The sequence below is a fragment of the Bos mutus genome, chromosome 8 (genome assembly GCF_027580195.1).
Source record: "Bos mutus isolate GX-2022 chromosome 8, NWIPB_WYAK_1.1, whole genome shotgun sequence".
Taxonomy (NCBI): domain Eukaryota; kingdom Metazoa; phylum Chordata; class Mammalia; order Artiodactyla; family Bovidae; genus Bos; species Bos mutus.
This window is the reverse complement of record NC_091624.1, coordinates 47653478-47673312: the sequence shown is the minus strand read 5'-3', so window position 1 is coordinate 47673312 and position 19835 is coordinate 47653478. Positions and strand designations below refer to the sequence as shown.

The 19835-nt window shown below is 37.4% G+C and overlaps 1 protein-coding gene across 5 annotated transcripts in view; it reads right to left on the bottom strand.

Annotated features, from left to right (window-relative positions):
* Window positions 1–19835, bottom strand: part of STX17 (syntaxin 17) — a 78165-nt gene that overhangs the window by 7575 nt on the left and 50755 nt on the right. For all 5 annotated transcript variants that reach the window (XM_005897024.2, XM_070375563.1, XM_070375565.1 and 2 more), the window contains exons 5-7: window positions 10061–10176; window positions 9932–9982; window positions 80–166 (exon numbers count right to left, since the gene is read on the bottom strand). In XM_005897024.2, the coding sequence (XP_005897086.1) occupies window positions 80–166; window positions 9932–9982; window positions 10061–10176 (254 nt within the window). The remainder of the gene's footprint in view (window positions 1–79; window positions 167–9931; window positions 9983–10060; window positions 10177–19835) is intronic.

Genomic DNA, 19835 nt, shown 5'->3' with positions numbered 1-19835 from the left:
GAACAGATCAATTGGGTTAATACTAGGGATTCCTGAGAGCCAGAGTACCATTGATTTGTCAGCAGGAGCAGAATCTTACCTTCCCCAAGTTTTTGGTTCCCTCTTCAACATTCACAGCAGCAGTGTTGACATGGTCTTCAATGCTGTCAATCTTCTCCTGCTGAGACTAGATGCAAAGGAATTATGAGTGAACGTTCCTGCTGGGGAGCAGCAGTCAGCCAATACACACTACTTTAATTCCTGTAATCAGAGCCCTGGGTACTGCAGCCTTGCAGTCTTAATAGCGGTTCATTAATAGCATCTGATAAACCATGTTGAAAGTGCAAATTCACTTGTATGAAAAAAAGAGGGTGACTTAATTATTAGACAAGAAAAGGGTGGCACCTTTATAGGAAAAAGCATCTCACACTAAAATCCATTCTAACATACAAACATATTATTCTCCAAATGAATCTACTTTCCAGGAGGAAAAACATCCAAATAAGCATTTACGTGTCACGTGAGGTTTGATGGAAAAAAAACAAAATCAAACCAAAACCCTTTCTAACTTATCTTCTTTGAAGATTCAGTTTAAAACAGACAAATCTGTCTCAGGAGTTAAATGCCCTTGATCCAATAAACACAAGTTATTATGTTTTAGGAATAAAATATAATATGGCTTGATCTGCCATAAAATTGTTCCATTTGTGATATGCACTAGGGAGCAGTGAATGAATTTATTGTACCATGTTTTACACCTGTACACTTCAATACATTTAAAAATCATGACAAGTTAAAATGTTTCAGATCAAACATATTAATAAAGCCTTCTACATAAAATGGCAACATCTGTGCTGACACAACAGAAACACGGAATCTCTGGGTGGAAGTGCAATTTTCCCCTCAGCTATGTGAAACCCCACTATACCACTTCTGATAAGTGGCCACTGAATCTCAGCTCAAACATCTCTAGTGACAAGAACTCACTACCTGACAGAGGAACATATTCCCATTTTTAGAAAACTATATTTATATGGAATTTACATATAATATACAACCAATTCTTAGGGCATATCCTTTGATTAGTTCTCACACATGTATAAACAAACCCATGTAAGCATGATCACATCAACTTTTGAGGGTTTTTTTTTTTTTTTAATTCACAGAAAAAAGAAGAGAATCCCTCTTCGACCCCAGCTAAATGCCAAATTAGACTCCGTTCAGAGCTCAATCTGGACCCTATTTGTCCACTGTGATCTTGGCTCTTTATGCTGGGCCAAACTATACATACACAACTTTATTCTACTACAGGACACCAAGCCCCAAACAACAAAGCCTCCTCACCCCTATCTACCAACCTTCCCTTTTGCTTCTGATTTACTTATGTTTGCTTTCATTGACCTAGGCCTCCCAAATCTGACAACCATCAACTTAACACTGGCACCTCATATTGTTCTCAGCATCCCTTAAACAATTATTTAAACCATTTATGAGGATCACTGTAGTTTTCTCAAACTAGAGTAATGAATAGACTTTTCCTTTTTAAAGGAAAACAATTCTCCAAAGAATCTAAAAATATGTTTATGGATTCAACACTGACTTAGGTTTCCTTATCTGCCTGAAAAAAATAACAGAATATTAATAAGCAGTTATAAGAGCACCTAAGATTCTGAAGGGAAATGTGATTTATTAAGTTAATACTTGTCAAGCAGAATGCAATTTGGGCATCTGAATCAAAACTATGAAGAACTGTTTTCCCCTTGTTGGTAGTTGTACAGTTTTATTAATGTGCCTGGAAAGTACAGGTTTAAGAAACAAATGCGAAAATTCCAGGTATGTTCCTTTATTCTTCTCTCTGAATTCCAGCCAGCTTTCAAGGCCAGCTTTAGTCTTAGATCCCAACCAACTAAGCTATCCTGGTTCTGAGCTCCAAAGATAGATAATATATTCACCTTAATTATATGCATTCATATACACAGAAAAGCCCAGAAACAGGCACATAAACACTATGATACACAGGCAGAGTCTACTGGCCTAGAGTAGGCAATAAGCAGGGTGGGTAAGTACAGTGTTGACATTAGGGGATTCCAGTAATAGGAAAGGGACTATAGGAACTATAATACTAAAATGTCTAAAGGTATTGGTGGTGGCAAAAGTAGAATTCTAAGCAAAGAGGGAATCAAACAGGGAGGGACAAAGGCAAGAATGCAGTGGGTCAGGGAAGGGAATGGTGTGTGCGTGTTAGTCGCTTAGTTGTGTCCTACTCTGCGACCCATGAACTATAGCCTGCCAGGTTCCTCTGTCCATGGAATTCTCCAAGCAAGAATACTGGAGTGGGTTGGCATTTCCTACTCCAAGGGCAGGGAAGGGAGTGAGAAATAAGACAATATCTCATGGAGTCCTCCCATCAATTTACAAAGCTAAGTGTTGTTAACATTCTGAAGGTCACATAAATAATAAATGCAAGAATCTGATCTAATCAATTACAACCCAGTTTTTATGCATTGGGAGTAAAACTTAAGCATAAAAGCCATACAGGATATGGCAAAAGGTAGAGACAAAATTGGATGAGCAGCAATAGTGACAAGCTATTGAGCAAATGGCCCAGAGTTTTCCTAATTCCTCTTGACTAGAAACAGGGCTGGTTCTACAGTTACAAGAACAGAAGAGGGCACTTGAGCAATAAGGCTGAAGAAAAAAATCAGGGTGTCTAGTAGATAATAATTAACATTTACTGAAATATACATGGATCTCTTAACGGCTTTGCAAGTACTTATTATGGTGAAAGTATATATAAAATTTACATTTTTTAAGTGTATAATTCAATGGCATTAAGCACATTCACAATTTTGTGTAACTATCATGACTGTTCTATAGGTTCTTTTTAATACTATTCTCTATTCTTCATTGTACTGAGTTTAGCACAATACTATGCACACAAAAAGCATTCCATAAATACATGGTTAATTAGCCTAAATACTATCATGTCCATGTGATGATAATGAAAGGATGTGGTCACTTTAGTTATGTTTCCAAATCATATCGTGTCTAAATGGAGTTTCTGTTGAGTCCTTGACCATGTGGTCATGAGAACTCAGTCACCCTGGGAACAGTAATCAGGGGTTCTCCTTTGAGCTTTTGCCTAATAGCATTCTGTCTCATGTCCTTACACAGACTATTATAAATAGGACATCTGTATAGAGCCATGGCTATACCCAAAGCTTTCTTATACAAATCTTTCTTAGATTAGGAGCTAGGAGCTGCTTATATAACCTAATAGGAAATATAACTTGTACATGTTTAGTTTTCTTTTTATATCAACTTTGAGGTATAATTTACATACATTGTAACTCATCCATTTTATTGTGTAAATATTGATGATTTTCAGCAAATGCAAATATTTGTGTAACCCTACATGTACAGATTTTACAAACTGCATTAGATCAGATTATGAGTTATAAAAATTGAATAAATCATGATTATAAAAACAAATATTTTTGGAATTTTTATTATATACTTCTCTTTCATACACAACTATATTAACAGATTCTACAGATACCTAACTCAGAAATTTCAAGCATTTAGCTGCTTCTGATTCAGAAGCATAAAAAAGTAAAATGCTTCAAACAATTTACTGTACTCAATTTTAGGTGTTACATTTCGAGAAATAAATCCACAAACTAAATAACTAGTACTGAAAAGCTGAGAAATTAGATTCTAGAAGAAACATTAGAGAATCAAAGGTTCTTAAGAGAAGAAAATATGCTGAGGTGTGGTTGGGTGAGGAAGGATAATGTTGATCTCAAAAAGCTGAATAATTTTTTTTTCCTTTCCATTATGTTTTAGTACAAGAATATTGAATATATTTCCCTGTGTGATTGGGTAGGACTTTATTTATGCTGTACATAGTATTAACTATTTGCATCTGCTAATCACAAATTCCCAGTTGATCTCTCCCTCACCCCCTACCCCTGTGGCAACCACAAGTCTATTCTCTATGTCTGTGACTCTGCTTCTATTCAGTAAATAAGTTCATTTGTGTTATATTTTAGGTTCCAAGTATAAGTGATATCATATGGTATTTGTCTTTCTCTTTCTGACTTCAGTTAGTATAATCTCTAGGTTCATATATGTAGCTGCAAACGGCATTATTTCCTTCTTCTTTATAGCTGAGTAGTATATAGAAAACCCTAATAACTCCACGTAAAAACTACTAGAATTGACAAATGAATTCATGAAGGTATCAGGATATAAGATTAAAATTTAAAAATTCCTTTTAATCACATAAAAAAATATTTAGGCATAATAAACTTGACCAAGAAGGTGAAAGACTTACATGCTGAGAACTATAAAACATTGATAAAGGAAAGATGATTCAAAGAAACAGAAAGATATCACATGCTCTTGGATTGAAGGAATTAATACTGTTAAAATGGTCATTCTACCCAAAGCAATCTACAGATTTAATGCTATCAAGCTACCCACAACATTTTTCTCAGAACTACAACAAATAATCCTAAAATTTATATGGAACCATAAAAGACCCAGAATTGCCAAAACAATCCTGAAGAAAAAGAACAAAGCAAGAGGGCTTCTCTGGTGGTTCAGTGGTTAAGAATCTGGCTTGCAGTGCAGGGGACACAGTTCAACCCCTGTTCTGAGAAGACCCCAAATGCAGTGGGGCAACTAAGCCTGGCACCACAACTACTGAAGCCTGAGCACCCTAGAGCCTATGCTCCTCAACAAGAGAAGCCAGCACAATGAGAAACCCACACACCACAGCTAAAGAGTAGCCCCTGCTGGCTGCAACTAGAGAAACACTGTTTGCTACAAAGAAGACCTCAGTTCAGTTCAGTCGCTCAGTCGTGTCTGACTCTTTGCGACCCCATGAATTGCAGCACGCCAGGCCTCTGTGTCCATCACCAACTCCCGGAGTTCACTCAAACTCATGTCCATCAAGTTGGTGATGCCATCCAGCCATCTCATCCTCTCTTGTCCCCTTCTCCTCCTGCCCTCAATCCCTCCCAGCATCAGAATCTTTTCCAATGAGTCAACTCTTCGCATGAGGTAGCCAAAGTATTGGAGTTTCAGCTTTAGCATCAGTCTTTCCAATGAACACCCAGGACTGATTTCCTTTAGAATGGACTGGTTGGACCTCCTTGCAGTCCAAGGGACTCTCAAGAGTCTTCTCCAACACCACAGTTCAAAAGCATCAATTCTTCGGCGCTCAGCTTTCTTCACAGTCCAACTCTCACATCCATACATGACTACTGGAAAAACCATAGCCTTGACTAGACGGACCTTTGTTGGCAAAGTAATGTCTCTGCTTTTTAATATGCTATCTAGGTTGGTTACGGAGAAGGCAATGGCAACCCACTCCAGTACTATTGCCTGGAAAATCCCATGGGCAGAAGAGCCTGGTAGGCTGCAGTCCATGGGGTCGCAAAGAGTCAGACACGACTGAGCGACTTCACTTTCACTTTTCACTTTCATGCATTGGAGAAGGAAATGGCAACCCACTCCAGTGTTCTTGCCTAGAGAATCCCAGGGATGGGGAGCCTGGTGGGCTGCCATCTATGGGGTAGCACAGAGTCAGACACGACTGAAGAGACTTAGCAGTAGCAGCAGCAGGTTGGTCTTAACTTTCCTTCCAAGGAGTAAGCTTCTTTTAATTTCATGGCTGCGGTCACCATCTGCAGTGATTTTGGAGCCCCAGAAAATAAAGTCTGACACTGTTTCCTCATCTATTTCCCATGAACTGGTGGGACCAGATGCCATGATCTTCGTTGTTTGAATGTTGAGCTTTAAGCCAACTTTTTCACTCTCCTCTTTCACTTTCATCAAGAGGCTCTTTAGTTCTTCTTTGCTTTCTGCCATTAGGATGGTGTCATCTGCATATCTGAGGTTATTGATACTTCTCCTGGCAATCTTGATTCCAGCTTGTGTTTCCTGCAGCCCAGCATTTCTCATGATGTACTCTGCATATAAGTTAAATAAGCAGGGTGACAATATACAGCCTTGATGTACTCCTTTTCCTATTTGGAACCAGTCTGTTGTTCCATGTCCAGTTCGAACTGTTGCTTTCTGACATGCATACAGGTTTCTCAAGAGGCAGGTCAGATGGTCTGGTATTCCCATCTCTTGAAGAATTTTCCACAGTTTATTGTGATCCACACAGTCAAAGGCTTTGGCACAGTCAATAAAGCAGAAATAGATGTTTTTCTGGAACTCTCTTGCTTTTTCAATGATCCAGTGGATGTTGGCAATATGATCTCTGGTTCCTCTGCCTTTTCTAAAACCAGCTTGAACATCTGGAAGTTCATGGTTCACGTATTGCTGAAGCCTGGCTTGGAGAATTTTGAGCATTATTTTACTAGCGTGTGAGATGAGTGCAATTGCGTGGTAGTTTGAGCATTCTTTGGCATTGCCTTTCTTTGGGATTGGAATGAAAACTGACCTTTTCCAATCCTGTGGCCACTGCTGAGTTTTCCAAATTTGCTGGCATATTGAGTGCAGCACTTTCACAGCATCATCTTTCAAGATCTGAAATAGCTCAACTGAAATTCCATCACCTCCACTAGCTTTGTTCGTAGTGATGCTTTCTAAGGCCCACTTGACTTCACATTCCAGGATGTCTGGCTCTAGGTGAGTGATCACACCATCATGATTATCTTGGTCATGAAGATCTTTTTTGTAGAGTTCTTCTGTGTATTCTTGCCATCTCTTGTTAATATCTTATGCTTCTGTTAGGTCCATACCATTTCTGTCCTTTATCGAGCCCATTTTGGCATGAAATGTTCCCTTGGTATCTCTAAGTTTCTTGAAGAGATCTCTAGTCTTTCCCACTCTGTTGTTTTCCTCTATTTCTCTGCATTGATCACTGAGGAAGGCTTTCTTATTTCTCCTTGCTATTCTTTGGAACTCTGCATTCAGATGCTTATATCTTTCCTTTTCTCCTTTGCTTTTCACTTCTCTTCTTTTCACATCTATTTGTAAGGCCTCCCCAGACAGCCATTTTGCTTTTTTGCATTTCTTTTCCATGCAGATGGTCTTGATCCCTGTCTCCTGTAAAATAGCACGGCCAAAAAAAAGGAACAAAGTAGGAGGCACAACTCTCCCAGACTTCAGACAATACTACAAAGCTACAGTAACAAAAACAGCACAGTACTGGCACAAAAACAGACACATGGATCAATGGCACAGATTAGACAGCCCAGAAATAAACTCACACAAAGGAGGCAATACACAATGGGAAAAAGACAGTCTCCTCAGCAAGTGGTGTTGGAGAGCCACATGTAAATCAATGAAGTTAGAACATACTCTCTCACCACGCACAAACATAAACTCCAAATGGCATAAAGACTTAAATGTAAGACAGATACCATTAAGTGAACATAGCCAAAACATTCTCTGACATAAATTACAGCAATGTTTCCTTAAGTCAGGCTCCCAAGGTAATAGAAATAAAAACAAAAATAAACAAATGTGGTCTAGTCAAACCTATATGTTTTTACACAGCAAAGAAAATCACTTTTAAGAAAATAGACAATCTACAGACTGGGAGAAAATATTTGCAAATGATGTGACCAACAAGAGATTAATTTCCAATATATACAAACAGTGCATACAACTCAATAACAAAAAGGACAATCCAATGTAAAAATGGGCAGAAGATTGAAATAAACATACAGATAGCCAATAGGCATGTGAAAAGATGCTCAATATCTCTAATTATTAGAGAAATGCAAATCAAAACTATAATGGGGTATCACCTCACACCAGTCAGAATGGGCATCATTAAAAGGTCTACAAATAACAAATGCTAGAGGGGGTGTGGAGAAAAGGGAATCCTGCTACACTGCTGATGAGAATGTAAATTAGTACAGTCACTCTGGAAAACAGTATGGAAGTTCCTCAAAACATTAAAAATAGAGTTCCCATATGATCCAAAAATACCACTCCTGGGCATATATCTGGAGAAAACTATAATTTGAAAAGACACATTCACCCCAATGTTCACAGCAGCACTCTACAATAGCCAAGACATGGGAGCACCCTAAATGTCCATCAACACAGAATTATGTTATTTACACACACTGACAATTTTACCTCTTCTCTTCCAATTTGGATACCTTTCTTTTTCTTGCCTGATTCCCATGGTTGGGACTTCCAATTCTATGGTGAATAGAAGTGGTAAGAGTGGGCCTCCCTGTCTTGCTCCAGATTTTAGTGGGAAGGCTTTCAGCTTATCACTGTTGAGTATTATGTTGGTTGTGGTGAAAAACTTTTATAAGGAAAAAAGACTTTTCAGGACAGGGTTTCAGATGGCAAAAGTACCAGAGGGAAGTTATTAAGGGCAAAGTTTACTTTACATAAGAAAAAAACATCTACGAGTTAGCGCCTCCAAATGGAATAAGTGTATCTCTGCACTGTGATTGTTCAAAAGGAGGCAAAAGATCATCTATTTCAGAAGCTGGAGCAAGAGTAGAATCATTAGATTAACAGGCCTCATAAGTCCTTTCCAATTCCAAACCTGAGATTGTGTGACCTAGGAACTTCCTATAATTTATAGCCAGATGTCAGGGAAACCATAATTCAAAGATGTACAACCCCTAACTCATAGTTTGTCAAGAACAATGAACAAAACCCAGACAGAAGCATATGTAGAAACAGACATGCACCTGTATACACACACACCCCCCTTCCCGTAATTCCTGGGAAGGAAAATAAGAGTAACTTACAAAAATAATGACAGAAAATCTGTTCTATCTTTCCCACCAAATCTTTGTTAACAGTATCACTGGCCACCCAATTATGTAGAATAAAGCCTTAATTTATTTTGACTCTTCCACCTTTCTCCAATTTCTTATAAATTGACCCCAGAAATGCCTTGAGGCTGCCTTTTACCTTTGTATTAATATTTGTATTGCCATGCACTCAGTGAAACTCTTGCAATTGATTCCAAAGGTCCTTCCACCTATACTCTCCTCCCGCCCAGGGCAATTATTCACATGGCTAATAGTGATCTTTCTGAAGTACAGACTATCACATCACTCTATCTACTCAAAAATCTACTGGCTCTTTAATATCTACAAAGTAAAGTTCAAATTCTTTGGTATGGCTTTCAATGGCATCTCAATCTCCTTGCTTAGTTTACCCATGGTACCTTATGCATTAGTCACATTGTTAACACTTGTTATTCCTGAAAGGACAGTTGTGCTCCAACCCTTTGCGGCCCCATGGACTGCAGCCTGCCAGGCTCCTCTGTCCATGGGGATTCTCCAGGCAAGAATACTGGAGTGGGTTGCCATGCCCTCCCTCCAGGGGATCTTCTCAACCCAGGGATCAAACCCAGGTCTCTCACATTGCAGGCGGATTCTTTACCAACTGAGCCACCCAGGAAGCCCATACACTTTTGTACTCTATGTTTTTGTTTAGATATTTTCAACTGCACCCCTCATTCCCACCTGTGGAAATTTTACTCAATTTCCAAGGCTCAAGGCAAATGCTACCTATCTTATGACACTATTCTTAATGTGCCATGACACCTGCAACTTTCCCTTGGAATTAAACACTTCTCCTTGAAGCCAATAATACTTTTCATAGCTTATTTTTACATTTAACAACAATTCTTGAAATTTCCGTTTTGGTGTGGTCCAAGTTTATGGCCACCCACTGTAAATCCCTGAAGGCAGAGAGCAGGATTCATTTATTTCTATATACAATCTTGTCAGAACCCTAATACCCAGTATATTCTATATAAAAAAATGCTTAATAAATTTTTTTTAATTGAAGTGGGACTTGAGGACACTTAAGACTTCGGTCCATGGCTCAATACCAGTCTTAGAAATTGTAAATTCTATTAAAATTCTAGTCAGAAGTCTAGTAATTGATAAAAGCCTCTTATTCTATTAATCCAACATCTCTGAGTCAAAAACAGTTATATACTTACATTCACTAGGAGAGAGAAATCAGTGACCAGTTGGCTAAGTTCAATTAAGTCCTTAAAAAGAGAGAGAAAGAGGAAATTACTTACTTTCACGCCTCACAGCTGCCAAAAGGAAAATCATTTCTAACATACCGCTTCTAAGGTCTCCCATGATTCTGCAGCATTTTGATCTCGAGGAATTTCAGGCAATGCATAAATCTGAGTCATACTCTGAGGATCAGCTTCATCTTCAGTACTATGAAATGTTCCTGGATGAACATAGCCTCATGTTTAGAGTATATCTGCTTTGTTAGAAAGATGGTAGCATGAATCAATTCCATGAAACAATTACCATGTGAAATGCTTACTAGTTAAGTTCAGGCTAAAAGTAAATTGATTATCCATGGGGAGGTTAGTTAACAAACACTATTTCTTTAATTATTCTACAAAATCATCTAAGAAAATTACTACAAAATTACTACTTACCCAATCTGAACAACTAGGGCTAGATGCTAAAGTAGCATAAAGTAGAACTATTCTATTTGGCCAATGTTCTATGAAGAGATAACCTAGTAGAAATAACACTTTTCATTGCTAAATCAGTAACATTTTCTTTGGCTATTTTAGTAATAAACATCAGATTAACAAGATTTTAAAAGTAAGGAAATGATGCATTTTTAGCAATGAAAAATCAGTCATTTTTGGTAATAGTAACTTTGTTATTAAACACCTCTTACCATATGTATCCTTTTGCACATACTGTCATCCTTCTCCTCAGAGTAATTTTTCTGGCCTGTGCCTTCATTCTTCTATTTCTTTTCTGAATTTTAAAAAGTCATCAACCCTTTAGGCCTTTAGTCATTAACACTGCTATAAAGATGAATTTATACTCCAAACTCTATCTTCAAGTCTTTCTTATTACCTCTTCCTTGGTTTTACCAATGTCATTAAATTGATATTTATAAAATGCCTACTATATACCAATCAATGTGCTAAGGTCAATCAGTTCCAAGAAGTCATAGTGGTTAGGAGTATCAGCCTAGTTGGAAAGACCTGGGTTAGAATCCTAGTTTGCCTGTTTACTAGCTCTTTGATTTCTTTGGCTTATTTCCCTCATTTGTAAAATAAGGTGATGTTTATTTTAAATGGTGCCTAGCTTATCTATTAAGAATACTGTCACTGCTGTTACTGTTAATGGAGTTTACTATATAATGCATGATATAGACATGTTTACAGGCCAAGTTCAGTACAGTCTGTAAAGAACTATGATGTGGGTAAGTATGGTATGCTATGTGAGCACAGAATAAAGGTATTTAACTGAGACTTGTAGAGAAAGAGTGATTTGACAAGGTTGTGAAGCTAAAGCCTGAGGATGAACAGAAATTATAGTGCTGAACCGGGGCAAGCGTGAAGGGGGAAGGAGAGAATATTAAGGTCAGAAAGACTAACGTGCTTAAGTTTAAGAACTGAAACCAGTCAGTATAGCTGAAGCACAGACTATGACAAGAGAAAGCAACGGTTGAGGCTGGAAATCTAAGGTGACATCATTTATGGCACTGTAAATTACATTAAAGAGTTTTGTCTTTCTCTTAAGATCAATATGGAACTTTTAAAAGGATTTGAAGACTACTGGGAAATTGAGGGTGCCATAATCAGATTTCAGATTTAGACAGGTAATCACAGCTGTAGTGTGAAGAACAGATTAAGGATGGAGTTGAAAGGCAAAAAATTAGAGAGTGAAAACCAGTTGGGAGGCTTTTCAATGTGTCTGGTGCTAAATGATGATGTTGTGCTCTAGTGTGATGGTGTGAACAGTGGCAGTGGAAATGGAGAGATGAGATCTGAAGGTCTACTTCCCTTTGTCTTCCTTACTGAAAGCTCAAAACATCAAGTACTTTAATATTTCTGAGCATCCATTACATTTTGGGTTGAGCATCAGAGATAAAAAAGTGAACAGTACAAAGTAGCTGTTCTCAAAGAACTTACATTCTAGAAAAGTAAACATACAAACAGACAATCCTAAAACAATAAGAGACTGCACTGATACCTAGATAAATAGATACAGATACCTACAGTGTTTATGGGAGTTTCAAGCTGGGCATGGTGTCTGACCAAGTTTGGTGTGGTGTGCAGTTTATGGAACAACTTACTAAAAAAGGTTAATTTTTTCTTACTAGGCTAAGAAGACAGGAATATAAATTCTAAATAGAGAGACCAACATGAAAAAGGTCCTCAAAAAATACCCAATATAGCTTAACATAAAATCAGCAGTCTGGTCTTGCCAAAGCATAAAGTTGAAAACGTACAGCTCTAAGTATAAGACATTATAGATGGTTAGGAGGAACCTTGCAGCCCAGTTAAAGACTTTGGACTTTATTTGGAAGACCGTGGAAATCTACTAAAGGTTATAAGCAGGAAAGTAACATAGTGATGTGACCTGATGTATTCCTAAAAGTAAGTCATTATGACTCTTAAGTTCATCTTTTCTACCAATTTCTCTTTTCATCTAAGCCTATGTGGTTGTGTTAGTCACTCAGTCGTGTTCAACTTTTTGCAACCCCATGGGCTGTAGTCCGCCAGGCTCCTTTGCCCATGGGATTCTCCAGGTAAGAATACTGAAGTGGGTGCCACTCCCTTCTCCAGGGGGTCTTACTGACCCAGGAATTGGACCCAGGTCTCTTGGATTGCTGATGGACTCTTTACCATCTGAGCTATCAGGGAAGCCCCTCTGAATGGTATTTTATAAAACTGCATTACTATTTTACTTTCAAAGTTTGTGAATGTTTTACCTTTTAAGAAATAAAACCTATTTGAATTGTTTAGGAAGGGCAGTCAGTTGATTAAAAGTTAAAAATTTGTAGGTTTATCAGAATTGACAGTGTTCTTTTAATTTTGAATCTTAACTGAAATGAATATATTTCCCTACCTTAAAGGTAGAGCAAAACAACACATACAAAGTTTTACATTACAACATATGGCAAATATCCAACATATTAAAAGCTCTGATTTTTACAAACGTTTAGGAGAGTTATTTACTCCATGTCCTAAGTTATCACATAAAAAAACTTTTTACTTCAAAGTAATTAATTACTCTAAGATCTTTCTCCTACTTAATATTCCATTTGTAATAAGAACTCCAACTTCCTTAATAGAATGATAAATAATGATACCTCTTTTCATTAACAGATCAAATGTAAAGCAAAACTTTGTAAATATCACTCAAAATTGACTTTTTAAAGCCATAATTATTGTACTATTAGAGAAGCTTCCAATGCAGTATGCCAGGATGTATAACAAAATGAGGAGGGATTATCATACAAAAATTCTTGATCTAAAAATGAAGGGATGGGAAATGTTTGACATTTTAAGCAAACATAAAAGATTTCCCTCAATGAAAAAAATAATTAAATGTTTAAGTCATTTACGTTTCACTTGAAACCAAACTGCGTATGCATCTTAGTTCAAATGGAGTCTTAGAACAAAGAAATCTGTTCTCTTCCATGGAAAATCCTGCTGTAAACTTACAACTCAGAACATTGCTAATCAATTCAAGGCATGACTAACAAGAAAGGAACCTCTTAATTTCTACAACTTCCGTAATTCATTTATTCCAGCTTGTATTAAAAATCACTATCTCAGTGTTCATCCATTGACTTTGAACTTTTACAAACTACTGTAGACATAATGAGGCAAAACACAGAGAGATTATAGCTGCAGGAAAGACAGCCAAAGAATTCTTACCCTGTCCACTGAAGTCAAAACTGCTATTGTTGTATAATAATCTCAGTTTCACTCACTTGCAAACAACTGCAAGTGTAAAGTCTATGTGGAATATGGAATCACTTAGCAGTGTTATTCAGATTCTATTTTTTTTAAACATTATTGACTATAAACTCAAACATTAAGATATTTTTAGTTGATGTGAAAAGTAAGATTAGCAACATAGACATAAGACTTTTTCCTTCTATGTGTCCAAACTATTCTCACTATACCCTCCCCCATCTTTCTCCACATATCAGGAAGGGCAATGATTCCAGTAAGAATTACAACACAATATTTAAGGAACTTCCACTACATTTTACATTAGGAAAAGTTCCATTTTAAATCTAAGTTAATTCAAAAGCATTTCCTGAATTCTTTCATGTTCCTACAGCTTTATCATACTGAAATTACTTTACTGATCATCTATATAAACCTACCTATCAAGATAAAGTGACTTTGGAGACATGGCTTAACTTAGCTCCAAAGGAGCATTTTTAAGAAAATTAAAGTCAATTCAAAAGACACCTTCTAAGTAATATATAAAAACATCTACATGATTCACAATGTGTTCAATAACAGTATACATATACCTGTGATAAAATCTAGTATTTCATCAAATTCAACATGCTGGTCTGAAGTTCCCAGCAGTTTTAATGTTGGACTCTTCTTTTGTGAATAGTTGTTTAAAATGTTGTAAGATTCTGTTCCTATTGCACTGGTGAAGTGTGTGAGCTGGATGGGAAGTAAGAAAGACAAAGACAGAGAGAAGCACTGATTTGCTCTATATGACTTGATACACCTTGCTAAATACAAATCAAATTTGGAGGCTCATCACTTCTCTTGGTGGGAAGCAATATGCTAAAAATGAAACTAGATACACAACTGAGACAGAAGGGAGTTTCTCAGATCAAGCAAGATTGGCAGAGAAGATGTGCTTTAGAAACTCTCAGAATCTGGACAAAAGATACAGCAAAATCATCACAGCTTCCCCCTAAACGTAATAGGCTTCTTTCATTCTCCAGAGAACATAAAACATTCTATTCTACTTATTTCTATCTGTAAATGAAAAACTATTTTTGTATTTTGATCTCAGTCATGGAAATGTGGCATTGCTCCTGAATTTCTGCTCTCATGTTTCCAACCAATTTATTTATAATCAGATTGAATTTTTAAAGGAAAAAGCATTTTAAGGCACTTAAATTTCTGTGCAAATCACTTTTCTTTTTTTTTCTGTATAAGCTGTCACTACTGTTATGAATACCAGAAGCAAAAATAGGAAAACAGGGGAAAAAAAAAAAACCCAGAGAGCACAGGATAAAAACATGTAGGATGACAGAAAAGAGTCTATAGCTAGAAGACCACACATAGAGCAAACCCAGTTCTTTCCCCACTATTAACGTCTTATGTAAATCAGTTATTTCCTTTTCATTATTCTCCTTTCCCACCCTCTCAATTACTTGTTAATATTTATGGATTTAACACAACCTAGTAGAAACTTCATGTTTGGTGAAATACTCAGGCACTGAGTGAGACAGTTAATTTTAACTGCTTAATGTTGGCAATGGATACAAACTCAAAGCACAATCTGACCAGAAGACTGTTCAGAATTTGAAACTATACACAGTGTTTTAGATTATGAGTTTTTTTAGATGTTTTAGATTATGAGATTCAGGTATCTGATCTCATAAATGGAGTGACTGTTTCAATCAAATCTGCACTAGACGCAGAGATTTAATTTCATAGTTTCTCTCAGTGGCAAGTGATTAGTTCTTTAGCTAATCTGGTGCTCCATGAAATGAGAAGTTTGCGAATCAACAGAGTTGGAAAACAAATTTCACCTGCTATTTCTTCTCCCTCACCCTCTAGCTCTGCCCCAATCTTCTTCACTTTCTCCATATACATGCTTCCTCAAATTTTCCCATCACTTTTTTTTTTTTTAAATACCAGTCAGCTACCTACAGAGAAAGTTAATTGCCAGCAAACCGGGTAAGCTGCCTTTTTCTAATAATCACCCAATTCCTCTGATGACACGTTAAACCAAATTTGTTGAGCCCAAGCAATTCTACTAGTAAAAACACAAACAATGCAATAATAAAATGCAAATTCAGGCTAAAATACTTAAATAGAACTCAAAATTTTTGTTTGTGAGGGAATTGCTGGTGATGGGCAATTCAAAACTAAATAGCAGAAGAGACTGATATCAGTGATTCTTTCCAGAAAATCCACCATCTTCACTGTTATTACTACCATCAGAACTGTCAGAGGGTCTGGTAAATAAGATGACTCCTTAATCTCATGGAATTTACAAGGCCCAGTTTCTCTATACATAAACAGAAAGCATAGCTTTATAATTCATAGTTAGAACAGCATTTAGCCACATCATTATGGAGGTGATAATTCTATATGAACACAATGATATAAACAGTAAAAAGAATTCTGCCTAAATACTCTTCAACCAAGGTTGAGTGCTAAGATTTCTTTCTACCCAAAACAATACTTTGGGTAGTGTTGTTAGACAGTGGTTATCTACACAGTGAAGTTACTAGAGCACACCTGAAATTACAAAACTGTCTCTAAAAACATTTTTATTCATTCATACTTATAACACATTTATTAACAGTCCACTATGTGCTAAGTTCTATATACTATATGCTTAGGTACTGAGGAGACCATAAAATTAAGATTATCCAGAAACTCTGAATAATGGCCTAAATGTTTCTTATATTAAAAAAAAAAAAAAAAGTCATGTAAAATTGGATTCATTAGCACTGAAAATATAGTATTAAAACAATCAGGTTTTTCACTGGTGAAAGAAATCAAAGAGGACACTAATAGATGGAGAAATATACCATGTTCATGGATTGGAAGAATCAATATAGTGAAAATGAGTATACTACCCAAAGCAATTTATAGATTCAATGCAATCCCTATCAAGCTACCAACAGTATTCTTCACAGAGCTAGAACAAATAATTTCACAATTTGTATGGAAATACAAAAAACCTCGAATAGCCAAAGCGATCTTGAGAAAGAAGAATGGAACTGGAGGAATCAACCTACCTGACTTCAGGCTCTACTACAAAGCCACAGTTATCAAGACAGTATGGTACTGGCACAAAGACAGAAATATAGATCAGTGGAACAAAATAGAAAGCCCAGAGATAAATCCACGCACATATGGACACCTTATCTTTGACAAAGGAGGCAAGAATATACAATGGATTAAAGACAATCTCTTTAACAAGTGGTGCTGGGAAAACTGGTCAACCACTTGTAAAAGAATGAAACTAGAACACTTTCTAACACCATACACAAAAATAAACTCAAAATGGATTAAAGATCTAAACGTAAGACCAGAAACTATAAAACTCCTAGAGGAGAACATAGGCAAAACACTCTCTGACATACATCACAGCAGGACCCTCTATGACCCCACCTCCCAGAATATCGGAAATAAAAGCAAAAATAAACAAATGGGACCTAATTAACCTTAAAAGCTTCTGCACATCAAAGGAAACTATCAGCAAGGTGAAAAGACAGCCTTCAGAATGGGAGAAAATAATAGCAAATGAAGCAACTGACAAACAACTAATCAAAAAATATACAAGCAACTCCTACAGCTCAACTCCAGAAAAATAAATGACCCAATCAAAAAATGGGCCAAAGAACTAAATAGACATTTCTCCAAAGAAGACATACAGATGGCTAACAAACACATGAAAAGATGCTCAACATCACTCATTATCAGAGAAATGCAAATCAAGACCACTATGAGGTACCATTTCACACCAGTCAGAATGGCTGCGATCCAAAAGTCTACAAATAATAAATGTCGGAGAGGGTGTGGAGAAAAGGGAACCCTCTTACACTGTTGGTGGGAATGCAAACTAGTACAGCCACTATGGAGAACAGTGTGGAGATTCCTTAAAAAACTGGAAATAGAACTGCCTTATGATCCAGCAATCCCACTGCTAGGCATACACACTGAGGAAACCAGAAGGGAAAGAGACACGTGTACCCCAATGTTCATCGCAGCACTGTTTATAATAGCCAGGACATGGAAGCAACCTAGATATCCATCAGCAGATGAATGGATAAGAAAGCTGTGGTACATATACACAAGGGAGTATTACTCAGCCATTAAAAAGAATTCATTTGAATCAGTTCTAATGAGGTGGATGAAACTGGAGCCTATTATACAGAGTGAAGTAAGCCAGAAGGAAAAACACCAATACAGTATACTAACGCATATATATGGAATTTAGAAAGATGATAACAATAACCCTGTGTACGAGACAGCAAAAGAGACGCTGATGTATGGAACAGTCTTATGGACTCTGTGGGAGAGGGAGAGGGTGGGAAGATTTGGGAGAATGGCATTGAAACATGTAAAATATCATGTATGAAACGAGATGCCAGTCCAGGTTCAATGCACGATACTGGATGCTTGGGGCTAGTGCACTGGGACGACCCAGAGGGATGGTATGGGGAGGGAGGAGGGAGGAGGGTTCAGGATGGGGAACACATGTATACCTGTGATGGATTCATTTTGATATTTGGCAAAACTAATACAATTATGTAAAGTTTAAAAATAAAATAAAATAAAAAAAAAAAAAAATCAGGTTTTGGAGCCAGGGAGTGATACAGGAGCCTCCTACTTTCTAGGTAAATAAAAAGAGGAAAACTGATCAGATGTAACATCTCTCAGATTGTATTCTAATTTGTAATTTATTTATTGTTGTCCTCAGACGCTTTGAGATATCATGGACTGAAGCTTGCCAGGCTCCACTGCCCATAAGATTCTCCTGGCAAGAATACTGCCATGTGTGCATGTTAAGTTGCTTCAGTCATGTCCGACATTTTGCGACCCTGGGGACTATGGACCACCAGGCTCCTCTGTCCATGGTATTCTCCAGGCAAGAATACTAGATTGGGTTGCCATGCCCTCCTGCAGAGGATCTTTCCAACCCAGGATCTGAACCCACGTCTCTTACATCTCGTGCACTGGCAGGTGAATTCTTTACCACTAGGGCCACCTGGGAAACCCAACATTAGAAAAACTAATATCATGGCATCCAGTCCCATCACTTCCTGGCAAATAAAAGGGGGAAAAAGTGGAAGCAGTGACAGATTTTATTTTCTTGGGCTCAAAAATCACTGTAAATGGTGACCACAGCCATGAAATTATGACGCTTACTCCTTAGAAGGAAGACTATGACAAACAGGGCTTCCCTGATAGCTCACATGGTAGATTCTACCTGCTATGTGGGGGACCTGGGTTCAATCCCTGGGTTGGGGATATCCCCTGGAGAAGGGAACAGCAACCCACTTTAGTATTCTTGCCTAGAGAATTCCATGGACAGAGGAGCCTGGCAGACCACAGTCCATGGGGTCGCAGAGTCAGACACAACTAAGTGACTAACATATGTGTGTGTGTGTGTGTGTATGACAAACCTAGACAGCATATTAAAAAGCAGTGCCATAACTTTTTCCAGTAGTTATATACAGATGTGAGAGTTGGACCATAAAGAAGGCTGAGCACCAAAGAATTGATGCTTTCAAACTGTGGTGCTGGAGAAGACTCTTGACAAACTCTTGGACTGTAAGGATATCAAACCAGTCAGTCTTAAGGGACATCAACCCTGAATATCATTGGAAGGACTGATGCTGAAGTTGAAGATCCAATACTTTGGCCACCTGATGCAAAGAGCCAACTCAGTGGAAAAGACCCCACTCACTGGAAAAGACCCTGATGCTGGGAAAGATAGAAGACAAAAGGAGAAGGGGATGGCAGAGGATGAAATAGTTAGAAAGCATCACTGACTCAATGGACATCAATTTGAACAAATTCCAGGAGATAGTGGAAGACAGAGGAGCCTGGGCAGCTGCAGTCCATGGGGTTGCAAAGAGTTGGACACTACTTAGCAACTGAACAACAACAATTTACTTATACCCCATCTTTTCCATAAAGTTTTAAGGTGGCTTAGAACATGTATAAAATATAACAGGATGCATAAATTAAAAAGAGAAATTCAAAAGAAAAACAAGGGCAGTAATTACAAAATCAAGCCAGGAAAATTCAAAATTTAGGCTTTTGGCAGTTAAAAAATTTATATTTAAGTATTCTAGTAAACTTCCCTGGTAGTGCAGCTGATAAAGAATCCGCC